We start from the raw sequence: 13,435 nt of genomic DNA, 5'->3' as shown, positions 1-13,435 counted from the left end.
AAACTCCGTGATCCCTGCCTCCATGATCCGTGCTTCCATGTCACACTGTTTTCTTTGCTACTGCTCCAAACGTATCAAAAGCGACTTTGTAGCTCTGGGAGAGAAGGCAAAGCAGACAGGTGCGCAGGTGGTATTCTCGTCCATCCTCCCTGTTGAGGGTAAAGGTCAGGGGAGAGAAGCTTGCATCTTGGAGATGAATGTGTGGCTACATGGATGGTGTCGTCGAGAGCGTTTTGGCTTCCTGGACCATGAGATGATTTTCCAAGGGCTACTGAGCAGGGATGGTGTGTATCTATCAAAGAAGGGAAGAAGTGTCTTTGGCATCAGGCTGGCTAATATACTGAAGAGGGCTTTAAACTAGAAGTGATGGGACAGGGTGATCAAAGCCTGGGTGAGTATAAGCCCTCAGACAAGTAAATCACTGAATACCTCTACACCAGGGGTGTCAAAGTCCCTCCTCGAAGGCTGCAATCTAGTCGGGTTTTCAGGATTTCCCCAATGAATATGCATGAGATCTATTTGCATGCACTGCTTTCATTGTATGCTAATAAATCTCATGTATATTCATTGGGAAAATCCTGAAAACCCAACTGGATTGCGGACCTCGAGGAGGGACTTTGACACGCCTGCTCTACACGGATGGGAAAAGGGGGCAATGTCTGAAAAGCAGCATATGCTAATGCTCGACGTAATGGGAAACAAGATTCTGGATCTAAAAACTGTGATGGAAGAAGATGAGTTGGATATATTGGTGATCACAGAGACGTGGTTCACGGAGTACCATGATTGCGATGTAGTGATACCGGGCTATAATCTGTTCAGGAAAGACAGGGTAGGAAGAAAAGAAGGAAGAGTAGCATTATATGTTAAAGATCATATTAAAGCCACACAATTGCAGGATCTGCAGGGCAAGGAAGAGGCACTGTGGATCAATTTGGAAAGAGGGAATGGTGATTATATTTGCATAGGTGTGATTATACAGGCCTCATTCACAGATGGAAGAAGTGGACAGAGATTTAATAGTAGACATTCAGAATATATCTAAAAAACGGGGAAGTTTTACTAATTGGCGATTTTAACATGCCTTATATTGATTGGAGTATCCCTATTGCGAGGTCTTCTAGAAGCAGGGAGATCCTGGATTCTCTACAAGGAGAACTCTTCCAGCACTTGGTAATGGAACCCACGTGGGAAGGGGTCCTACAATGGGTGATCATCTGGCATCCAGTGATCACTGCATGGTACGGTTTAATATTAAGATAAGATAGGTAAGATAAGTATAGGTCTCATTCAAAAGCAAAGGTTCTAGACTTTTAAAAAACTAACTTGGTTTGGATGGGAGATTATGTCAAGGAATTGTTTGAATGGGAACGTCTGGAAAAAGTGGAAATGCAGTGGGCAAAACTGAAAGGAGTAATTGTAAGAGCGACAAACCTTTTTGTGAGGCAGGTACGTAAAAGTAAGAGGAAAAGAAGGCCGCTTTGATTCTCAAAAATACTAGCTGAGAAGGTAAGAAATAAGAGCGTAGCTTTTATAAGCTATAAAAAATCACATAAAGAGGAAGACAGGCAAAAATGTCTGGAAAAGTTAAGAGAGGCTGGTTGTGTAGTCGGGAAAGCAAGGATGCAAATGGAAGAAAAAAATAGCTGACATGGCAAAACAGGGAGACAAGACATTTTTTAGATATAGTAGTGATAGGAAGAAGTGCAAAAGTGGCATTGTGAGACTCAAAGGTGAAGGGGAGAAATATATAGAAGCTGATAAAGAAAAGGCTGAATTGTTTAACAAATATTTCTGTTCCTTTGTTCACGGCTGAAGCGCCGAGAGCAGGACCACAGAAGACAAACTAGCTAAAATAAAAGTAGACAAAGCGATGTGGCCTCCACTGATGGGTCATTCTATGAATTTACTATCCTTTCCATGAAGTATTTCTTCAGGTTACTTCTGAATCTATCCCCTTTCACTTTCATCCTATGCCCCCTCATTCCAGAGCATCCTTTGACTCGCTTCCTCTGCATTTATGCCACATAGATATCGGTAAGCGATAAAGTCTTTAAAACTTAAAGATCTACAATATGGACTCCATTTTAGGTCGGTTCCTCTTTAAAGTCTGGTGATTGTGTCTCATCTGTATGTTTGGATAAGAAGAAGGTTCCCGATGGGATATGTGAATAGCTCTAAACCCCTTCTGGGACCGATTGTTTTTTATCACTTGAATGTAGAAGTACATGGATGGTGAGAGACATTGAAAGTATGAATTTTGATTTATGTTTTTCCAGTTCCCCTCAACCCTGAAGAAAATTTCTTTTTGAAACATGCATGTCGGGAGAGGTGGCATTGATGAAATTTGAGACTCTACTGTTAAGCTAAGTAGCTATATTTATTACGAATAACAGATGAATAAAAGTCAAAAGGCAATGATAAATGTAATGATAGATGAAATGAAATTAAATCAAGAATGAAGCATGAACTAGTGAAGCCATGACCTTTTTTTAAAGAAAATTAATAAAAGATTGGACTGAGGAAGACTTTTTTTGTAGCTAGTAGTATGTAATGCCTAGCTGCATTCTGAAGGTCCATACAAAAAAATATATACAGTATAAGAAAAATCTCTTACTTATGTGTGGCCGCTGTCAATGAGCGGGTAGCACATAGCTTTACATAAAAAGAAATAATAAGATTTCAGGATATAGAGTTAGTGCTGATAAGTGTGGACATAGAAATTTAAAAATCTTTATCTCCCCTCTCCTGTCTTTTCTCCAAAGTATATATAGTGAGATCTTGAAGTTTGGCCTCATATGCTTTACGCATTAACAATTTTAGTAGCCGTCATCTGGGTATTAACATACCTAACATTTAGGCACTCGCATGCTAGTCATAAAGCTGGTAGAAGAGTGAGGGCCTGATTTCTCTAAATGGTGCCTAAATTAGGAGGGCCCAGATTCTGTAACTGGCACCTATGTTGGTGGCCACCTTAAAAGCGTCCACAGATCACATATCAATCACTCAAAGAGTGCTGGTTATAGAATCAGGTCTGATGCAGCCAAGATAGGCAGCTGAAATGTAGGCCCGGAAACCCCTGGCCTACATTTCAGCTGCCTATCTATACTGCTGTAGGATCCTAAAGCCAGCCCGCAGCAGCTATAAGCTGATCGCGGCAGGGGCAGTTATCCATGATTAGCTGAGCCGGCAGGGCTCCAGTCCTGCTGGCTCAGCTGATCAGGGGAAACCTCTGCTGCCACCTTCCGGTGAGCGGCTGCAGGAGGGATACCCACTCCCTCATAGAAACATAGAAATAGATGGCAGATAAGGGCCACGGCCACCCCACCCCAATGACCACTCCCCAATGCCCACCCCAATGACCCTCCCCTACCTTTCTCTGTGAATAGATCCCACGTGTCTATCCCATTTGGCCTTAAAATCAAGCACGCTGCTGGCCTCAATAACCTGAAGTGGAAGACTATTCCAGTGATCAACCACCTTTTCAGTGAAAAAGAATTTCCTGGTGTCCACGTGCAGTTTCCCGCCCCTGATTTTCCACGGATGCCCCTTTGTTGCCGCGGGACCCTTGAAAAAGAAGATATCTTCTTCCACCTCGATGCGGCCCTCCTGCTGGAACCACCAACCCTCCCCCTCAAAGTCCCACAGCAGAAGAGATGCCCACTCCCTCCTGCCGCGCTACTTGCGCTTCTATATGTGAGACAGCAGTCCGTTCTGAATCTTTGTACCTTTCGCATGAGTTTTTTTCACCTATTCCTGTGTGTTCCCTGAGGCAGGATCAAAACGTGCACGTCGGAACCCGCAAGCTGCAAGTTAAGTTTGCTCAGTTCTTTGACTAAAAAGCCTAGTAAACATAGTGCTGAACGTTAGCATTTTTTCATAACACAAAAAGCATATATGGAATGATATAACGTTTCTGTTTACTTTCCATGCGATGACTGGGCTGTGAGGTGGTTTTTCTGGGGCTCGCCCCAATTTTCCCCTCCTTGATTCTGAGCAAGTTTTTGTGAACTGAGTTATATCATCTATATTACTCTTTGAACAGGTCTATAGAGTGATTTTTTCTTTTCAATACATGCACCTTTTCACTCTTGTTACATTGGTTGTAACTTGTCCCCCTCTTCATATTTGACTACACTCCCTCCTGCTGGCAGGACCCCCCAAACCCATGACCCCACCAACCGCCAATTCCCCTGAAGCCTCCACCCCGACCGGCCTGCCTCTTCACAATGGAGGGTTTTCCCCTTCCTGGTACATCCTGGGATGCACTGGAGAGGAGCCTAAAGCCCTTCCCATAGGACGGGCCTTAGGCATCGGGGCCAATTAGGGCCTTAGACACCCTTCCAGGTGCATCCTGGGATACACTGAGAGGGGCCAAGACTCCTATTGGCCTCTCAGTGTATCCTAGGATGCACCAGGAAGGGGATCTAAGATTCTGATTGGCCCTGGTGCCTAAGGCTCCGTCTATGGGATGGGCTTTAGGTGGCTGGGCCAATCAGGGCCTTAGGCCCCTCCCTGGTAGGTCCCATGATGCACCTCAAGGCAACAGCAATGGAGACATACAAATTGGATGACAATAGATACATTTAAAATACTTTATTCCAGAAACCAATGGATGGCATTTAAAAACTTGGCACAATTCATGTTTTGACTCTAAGGCCTGAATCAGGAGTCAAAATGCTGTACTGGTCTCTCAAGATTATGTTGTGTCAGAATATAAAATGAAATCATTCAAAATGCTAACAGCAATCCATGCTGGATCTGTTTTGAACATGAAAAAGAACTGCCGTGGCTAACAGTCAAAATTCCGACACGGACTCACTAAACACTCAATAGTTCTTGTGAAGAGGGATGCACTGGGAAGGGGAAGGCTTAGGTTGGGGTGGGCTTAGGGATGCCAAGTTGGGGGCTTTGAGGGTATGGGTGGTTGGGGGGGTCATGAGTTCATGGGTCCTGCTAGAAGGAGGGAATAGGTATCCCTCCTGCCTATGTCAGGCGGTCCTTTGATGCAGCCACCTGGGACCCTCCTACCTGCTGGCAGAACAAGTATGGACCAAAGTTCCTGTTGTGAAGGGCTGCAAGAACAGAGACAGAATAGCAGCCAATGGTGTGGAACTGATTAGCACGTTTTGATTTGCTGGGAAATATAAACCTGAACTTTTAGGATAATAAGTTCCTGCTATAAACTGAGGGAACTGACTAGCTATGTGAATGGTGATAAGTTATATTTTGTGCAAGTTTTTCTTTTGTGAAGATAATATGAAGAGAAATAAAACATTTTGGTTTTGGGGAACTAGAAAAGTCTCAGAGATTGTTTGTGTTTAAAACCCTGTGTCACCCCTGGAGAGATGGACAGTGCGCATGTGGTTGGAGTTCATGCTTGCCCTTGTGGCGGGTCCTGACCACACCACAATATTAAGCAGGTAACTATGTAAAAGCCTGTTTTATTGGTATAGGATGGATTTATCTGTGGAAATACTTTTGAGAAAAAACGTCCGAATTCAAACATCTAAATTAGACTCATCTGCCAGCCACCTTCTTTTTGCCCCCTGCACACATGACATGAGGATACAAAGCTTTCTCATATCAGACATACCTGGTATGCAAGTTTAATCCCATGAGGTTTCAATGTGACAGGATTCATTGGAGTGAGCTCCATCCCAGGCAAAATATCATAGAGTTTGTCCTCTCCTCTCTTGTCTCCTTTGATCTGGAAGCCTGGATAGCCTCGCCCCAGGCCAGTGAAAGCCAGGTATCCACGTCCTCCTAGTCCTCTAACTCCTGCAGCCCCTACAGGTACACTCATGTAAATTTCTAGGAATGTAAGAAGGCAATTACACTGAATAAAATCATAGGAAAATCACCCTGATTATTCTTGTAATGAAAAAGTTAGCCCCACTTATTCTGAACTGTGTAAGGAGCATGGGAATAAACAATGGCTGTAAGAATGAGTTACTAATACCTTCTGCTCATTGCAAAGAACCACTGAGCCAGGTTTCTTAAAATGTTCTAATCTGATTAGAAACCACAGCCCCTATTGAATTAGCTGGGAGCCTCTTGGCATGATTTCCTGACTTAGACAACCTACGTATTGTGTGCTTTGAAGATGTCCAAACTAGTAATGGTGATGCAAATTGCTTATCTCGTCATTGGATTCAAATCACCTAGTCTTCCCTTTGCAAGCCCACCAGATATGCGACAGTCTTTCTTTTTTTGGTGTTTTCTTTATGGAATGCTCTTCAAGTGGATATTAGAGCAGACAGTTCCTTTAAGAAATTTAAGAAAACACTTTAAGAAAACACTCAAAAAATATTTATTTGAAGAGGCTTATTGCTGTTAGCATGGTGTTTTTATGATATCTGAAGTTGTTGTTGATAGGCACATGCAACAGTTTTATAATTTATAATTTTTGATGTTTAATTTGTAATCTTTAGTTTTTAATTTTGAATTATTAAATGGCTCTCTGGTATGATTTTTATATCTTTCCTTTGTAATTTTTGCATTCTTCTCCATTTTCTAGATTGTAAATCATAGAAACAAAGAAACATGATGGCAGATAAGAATTCTATGAACGTCGGAGTTTTTACTGCAGCAACCGGAAATTATAAACCTTAATACGGCTTGATAAAAGGGTGCCTTAATAAGCTATAAATTATGATGGAAAGAGGAGGCCCTAAGCTTTTTGGCTATATTTTTGTTTCCCAGTTAACATGGATTCTGGAGTGTTTTATCTTTTGGGGGGGCTAAAATGGAATTAGTTCTTTAATAACTATTCCCTTGTTTGGTACTTGAATTTTGCTATGTACAGGAATTAAACTGGTGTTTTAAGTGAAAGAAAAATCATAGTAACATAGTACATGATGGCAGATAAAGGCTTGAATGGTCAATCCAGTCTGCCCATTAGTAATTCTCATTAAAAATACATGATTAAATTAACTTGTCTCTTCTTTGATATTTCTGGGCTGTCTGGGCCATAGACTAAAGTCCACCTGGTATTGTCCTAGGTTCCAACTGCTGAAGTTGCCATCTAAGCTCTCTCCAAACTATCCAACCATCCCCTTGTTTGCAGGATATCTACTGTAAAGTCTGGCCAGTAACATCCTCATGTTCCAAGTTAGTGGAGTTCCCATTGATGCCTTCCCCAGGCCATCCTACACCGAATCACCTTGTATGGTCACAAACCGTACAAGTCTGTCCAATACTGGTCTTAGTTCTTTAATTTAAACTATTTGTTTTCTAATTAGAGATCCTTAGAAAGACTTTTCTGGCATATGCTCATCTTTTAGTCTTTTAGGAAACTTTATTTCACTCAGGCAATAGATTTTGACTAAAAGACACCCCTAAAAGCATAAGTCCATTATGACTGTAGAGACAAACTCTACTTTTTAGGGAAAGTTACACAGGGCTGTTAGATCTTGTCTCTCAGGGACCCAGAATAGTATATGTGAGAAAGTCTGAAAGGACAAAATATAGGAGGAATTCCTCTAAATCCCTAAGTTTGAAAATAAATGTTTTAAAAAATTTCAGTCTGCTGCCTTCTTCCTATAAACTGTTTGTGAGAAGCCATCAAAGTTACCCATCTCCTTGGTTTATTCCAGTCAGTGTGAGACTCGCCTTTCCATTACAGTCATGCTTAGATTACCTTTGATTTTTTTGCTTTGTTCTCCAAGCCTGATTTGTATGTCATGAAACCAGTTCTGGGTATCTTAAAATTGCAGCGATTACATTTTACCCCGGGTATATTCCCAAATGTTTACTTTTTCATATTAGAACTGGCTCCATTTACAAATGTTTTGTTGTAAAACTGTAGTTTTCCTGTCGAATATGTGTATTAGTTGATGAATACTTACAGTATAATAATAATAATACAAATACCATGATCCTGTGAGGGACATTAGAAGTCAGTGACTTGGAAAACACTTGGATAAAGTATCATCTTATGTTTTTATTAACCTCTGTTTCTGTGTATTGTATTGCTCTGCCAAGTATGTGGACAATCTCAAGTCTCATTCACAATCATCATTTACCATTTACTTCTGTGGAAATATGCAAACTATAAGTGAAATTTATCAGCCAGATCCATTAGTGTTGCCATGCAATGACAGCTTTGTTTTGAAAATGGAAGTGGCGTTTCTGTACTGATTATTCCAAATGTCCCGGGGGAGGGGGGATTATCAAGCCCTGTTTCAGGTTTCCTTCATTCTATAAGCCCTTAATGTGATTTAAAAGACCCTAATACAGCCAGATTTAATTTTCTGCTGCAATATTTAAGCTGCTGTGAGTTACATAGTACTTAGATGCAAAACATGCATGACGCAACTTGGCGGTGAAATACTGTAAGTCACGTTACACCTATAAAATCATGGACCTTCAGTCCATCTCAATATTGCGATGCTTATGCTCTTACAGTAAGTTCTTACATGGGAGTCTTCACCCATGTTCTGCCCATGCTCTGCCTTTGTGTATGTCCTCTTGCATTCATCTTTATGTAAGACAGGACTGCTGAAGCCCTCCTCCCCTCATCTGAAGCCCTGCCTACCTTCTAGCCCCTATGATGCAAATACCGCTCCATCCCCCACATATGCAAAACTCCTAAAGGGGTTACCTGTAATGTAATTGTTGGTTCAGGGGTTCCTCGGGTAGGAGCAATGTCCAGTTGTTCCTGTCTAGTCTGGTATGAGAACTGACAGCAGCCATTCAGTGAGTGGCTCGGGGCCAAGCAGGAGTGCGAAAAGCTTGCTCCTGCCTTGTGCACCGCTAGCCACAAGAGATGAAGAGACAGCCACCAGCGAGGGAGGGGCAGGAACATGGAAAGCTCCTGCTGATATAGTGCTAGACCACTGGAATTTAAAAAAAAGGTACTTGGGGGGGGGGCTGGCTGTCTGCCTACCTGCCTACCGGGGCTGGGGGACGGGGGCTGCCTGCCTATCTACATACCACTAGACCTGCCCTGTGCTCTGTACCTTGTCCCAGCCTACCACTAGACCACCAGAGGGTGGACAGGATACAGGGCAGGGTGGTGGAACAGGGTATAGAGCCTTTCAGGGAGAGTGGCTGACTGCATAGCCTAGTAGGGAAGGGGGGACAGGGTGCAGAGCCTGACAGGGAGTGAGGAGGACTGGGTGCAGAGCCTGGTATATTTTATTAAATAGTACAGAATGATTCAGAATGGATTTTTTAAATCTTGTTTTTCTCCTCTAAACCTAGGTGTGTCTTATGGTCAGGTGCGTCTTATAGTGCGAAAAATACGGTAATCACAAACTAAAAATAGAAATTTGTAGATAAAAGTTAAACTGAACAATCAAGAAGTCAGACTCTGTATACAATGTAATACCACAGAAACAGTGACAGATGTCCCCTAATACTGTGTAAAGTATAATTATAAAGATAGTAGATGAAAATTGAACCTTTCATTTTAATAGGCTGGTGTTTTTTGAAGTTTGTGCAGCTCCTTCTAACTATTCTTAGAGTAATCAATTACATTCTGCAGTGATATCCTTTTTAACGCTAGCTTTTCTGTATGAATACACAGGCAATGGTTCTGCCAGCAGGAACAAAATCAGGTTTGCCTAATAAAGCATCTTGGATGTGTTACTGTCACGAAGGGAAGTCACATGTGATACACGACAGACATAAGAACCAGTTGTATGGGTGCCAATGGTTGCTGACCCACCCTCAATATTGAGCAAGTTCCTTCACTGTGTCTGGCACCCCCATTCATTGGTGCCTATAATCACATAATGGTCAGTTGCCAGTTTCAGATTCACTAATTGAGAACAGGCTTTTGAAGACACCTGTGATATAAGGGAAAAAACTTACCAAGACCAGTTTTGTTTTATATTTTGTTTAGTTACTAGTTTACTGGTTTTACTTTATGTTTTTAGCCTTGTTACTATCCCCTTATGCTATACCCTTTTAATGTTTTGTAAATCGTCAAGAAGTTTGATTTGGCGGTATAACAAATTTTTTATAAACTTGGAAACTTGATTTATTCCTCTAACAAACCAATTTTAGGGATCATGAGACAATGGCACATTCTCGCACTTTTTTTAGTCAAATGAGGCCATGTGCCTCATTATAGGTTGTAATCCTTTCCTAATACATTCTGTAATAAGGAACCAGTTTTAATATGAATACTTGAGAAGTAATACATAAAATAGATTCTCTCATTTGAGCAATTTCCCCAGACTTGATGACAAAATTATTACAAAAAATAATCATTGAAATGTCATACGACAGCTTTAATTTGATAGAAGTCTGTGCTTCAATAGCATTTTAGGATTACCTCTAATAGAGGGAGGTCGTATTATTCCTCTATGGCTGACGGATCCCTTCATGGTTGGAAACGGGAGGCTTGGAATAGCAGCATAGGCCTGAGGAGCATAGAACACGGGAGCACCAAGGTATGTTGTTGCTGGGTCATACATGTGGCCAAACGTGTAAGCATATTCTCCTTGCATCACTGTGCCTCGTCCACCTGTACCTCTAGTGTATCTAATGTAATTGTCCTTATCCACCGGTTTAGCAAATGTAACTTCGATTGGTGAACCATCTATTACCTTGAAAAATAAGTAAACCAATATGAAAAAAAAAAAGTAAAACATGAACCACATATCTAAGCATTCAAAAACTAAATAGATGTACCTTATTGTCACGCATATACCGTGCACCCGTGTAAAACGCGCACACGGGTATAGCGTGCGGGAAACCAAAATTTATGTAAACAAATTAATATATAGTGCGCACATGCGTATACCGCGCATGCTGCTCCTTGAATTAAAACCTCCTTCTGCCGTCCCGACTCTCCTCTCGCAGCTCTGCCCCGAATCGCGGCCCTGCTCCTGCCTTGACGTCCCGACTCTCCTCTCGCCGCCCTGCCCTCTGCCCCGACTCTGCCTATCCCCCCTTAAAGGTCTGCCTGTCCCCCTTGAAATCCTGTCCCCATCCTGAAAGCCTGATGCCCCCTCCCGAAGGACCGCTGCCCCCCCCCCACCCTGAGGGACCGCTCACACCCCCACCCTGAAGGACCGCTCGCACCCCCCCGACGTCCGATTCATCCCCAGCCCCCCCCCCCGCACGGAGAAGCAGCCTACCGTTGGTTCCCGATGCCAGTGAGCCCTGCTGCTTCCTTTGCCGGTGGTCCCGCCCCTTCTCTGACATCAGAGGAAGCAGTGCAGGGCTCAGAGAAGGGGCAGGACCGCCGGCAGAGGAAGCAGCAGGGCTCACTGGCATCAGGAACCAACAGTAAGCTGCTTCTCCGTGCGGGGGTGGGGGGGCTTGGGGATGAATCGGACGTCGGGGTGGTGCGAGCGGTCCTTCAGGGTGGGGGTGCGAGCGGTCCTTCAGGGTGGGGCATCAGGCTTTCAGGGCTGGGGGATGAATCGGACGTCAGGGGGGAACTATGTAAAAAAAAAATTGTACAAAGCGCTCACACATATAACGCGCATGGTTATGCTCGGTTTGTAAAATCGTGTATAACGTGTGCGTTATATGCATGAAAATATGGTAGATAGGTTAAGAATAAGAATTAAAATTAGAAAGAATAGTAATTGAGCAAATGAAGATACGTTGAGCCTCTCCTGCCCAGTTAAATCACTTACCCCTCCTTTTATAATACCACGATAGCGGTTTTTAGCGCAGGCCGGCACGCTGAATGCTCTGCGCTGCTCCCAACACTCATAGGAACTCTATGAGTGTTGGGAGCAGTGCAGAGCATTCAGCGCGCTGGCCTACGCTAAAAACCGCTATTGCGGTTTTGTAAAAAAAGGGGGGGGGTTATTTATCTACTCCCTCATTTTTAAGCATAGAAATGTCTTTGAATATTAGCCTCCTAATGTCTTCTGCTTCTTGGACCTAGGAAATCCAAAAGAGATGATTCTATAGACGGTGCCTAAATTGGCTGGTGCCTAAAAAAACTGGTGCCAGCCGTGTGTCAATCACACAGGTGCCGTTTACAGAATTGCTGCTAGCGGTGCCTATGTAAAAACTTAAGGCGCCTAAGTTTTAGGAGAATTGCGCTTTGCAGTGTCTAAGTCACTCATGCTCTGCCCATAGAAATTCCCACTTAGGCATTGGGCACCGCTAAGCACCATGTGATAGGCACCTATCTTTTTTTGGAATCAGATAGGTGCCTATTGCACAATTAATAATATTTTACCATTTATTTAGGCTATTAAGGGTATTTGGCCAATTAAGTTAGGCCAATTAAGTTAGAATCAGCCCCAAAGTGCTTCATTATACACTTAGGGGCAAATTCTATAAACTGCATCCTGATTGTAGGCGGCAGTAGGTGTTGTTTTGTTTTAAAAAAATCAAAACAACACCCCAAGGCAGGCAACCTTAATTGTAGGCATTTTCGCGAACCTAGGGAGACACTTAGGCCCTCTTTTACTAAGGTGCGCTAAGCGTTTTAGCGCGTGCGCTAACCGCTAATGTGTCTTTAGCATACCTTAGTAAAAGAGGGGGTTAGGGCTGCCTAAACTCACCCAAGGCTAGAAGTGGGCATGACCTACAGGATTTGGCCAATTGGAGTTTTAGGCCACTCCCAGTGCATCCCAGAATTCACTATGAGGGAAGCCTAAGATTCCAGTTGGCCCAGGTGCCTAAGGTCTGCAGGGGGGATGCATCGGGAGGTGACGGCAGGATGAATTGGGCATTCCTCCTGCCACGTCTGTGTCGAGAGGGTTCACTGTTAAGTTAAGAGTTGATAGACTCAGGAGTAATGTAAGAAAATACTTCTTCACAGAAAGGGTGGTAGAGGCGTGGAATAGTCTTCTGATGGAGGTAGTGGAAATGAAGCCTGTATCTGAATTCAAGATAGCATGGAACAGGCATGTGGGATCTCTTAGGGAGAGGAGGAGATAGCAGATGTTGTGGATGGGCAGATTGGATGGGCCATTTGGCCTTTATCTGCCGTCATGTTTCGATGTTTCTAACAGCTCATTGGCCTCAACTGTCTGGCTGTGAAATGGAGGAATGAAGTCTATCATTTTCTATGGTGAAAGCCTCTTCAGGGAAGGCAAATATATTTTTCTTCATTTGAAAAATAAAAACAAACACAAATTAATCTGAAAATAGAGACTGCTGGCTTTAGAAAAGATACCCTCGTTAATTTTAGAAAATATTGTCATACAAACACCATATGCAAGCACCAACAGTGAGTGCATTAGCCACTTTCACTCACTGCTAGCATTTTATGAATGACAGCATGAGCTACTTCTTGGTTCATAATTGAACAGGTCACTCATAATTTGCAGAAATCAAATGATGCATCATCCACAGTTAGAATGGCCAGTGTCTTGTCTGGCTGGCTAAAGGAAAATGTAGATGGTCTCTTTTGAACATAAAAATGATGTTAAAAAAAAAAAAAAGAAAGAAAATTAAAAATACATATGCTTCCCCGGGTGAATTGAATTTGACAAATTTCCTTGAGAAT

At 42.8% G+C, this 13,435-nt stretch overlaps 1 protein-coding gene across 2 annotated transcripts in view; it reads right to left on the bottom strand.

Moving 5' to 3' along the window:
• Positions 1 to 13,435, bottom strand: part of A1CF (APOBEC1 complementation factor) — a 100,523-nt gene that overhangs the window by 14,533 nt on the left and 72,555 nt on the right. The window contains exons 8-9 of one of the 2 annotated variants that reach the window (XM_033943518.1): positions 10,286 to 10,559; positions 5,597 to 5,814 (exon numbers count right to left, since the gene is read on the bottom strand). In XM_033943518.1, the coding sequence (XP_033799409.1) occupies positions 5,597 to 5,814; positions 10,286 to 10,559 (492 nt within the window). The remainder of the gene's footprint in view (positions 1 to 5,596; positions 5,815 to 10,285; positions 10,560 to 13,435) is intronic. The other variant, XM_033943519.1, reaches the window with a different exon arrangement.

The sequence above is a fragment of the Geotrypetes seraphini genome, chromosome 4 (genome assembly GCF_902459505.1).
Source record: "Geotrypetes seraphini chromosome 4, aGeoSer1.1, whole genome shotgun sequence".
Lineage (NCBI taxonomy): Eukaryota > Metazoa > Chordata > Amphibia > Gymnophiona > Dermophiidae > Geotrypetes > Geotrypetes seraphini.
The sequence above is the reverse complement of the archived record's forward strand: the minus strand, read 5'-3'. Positions and strand labels throughout refer to the sequence as shown.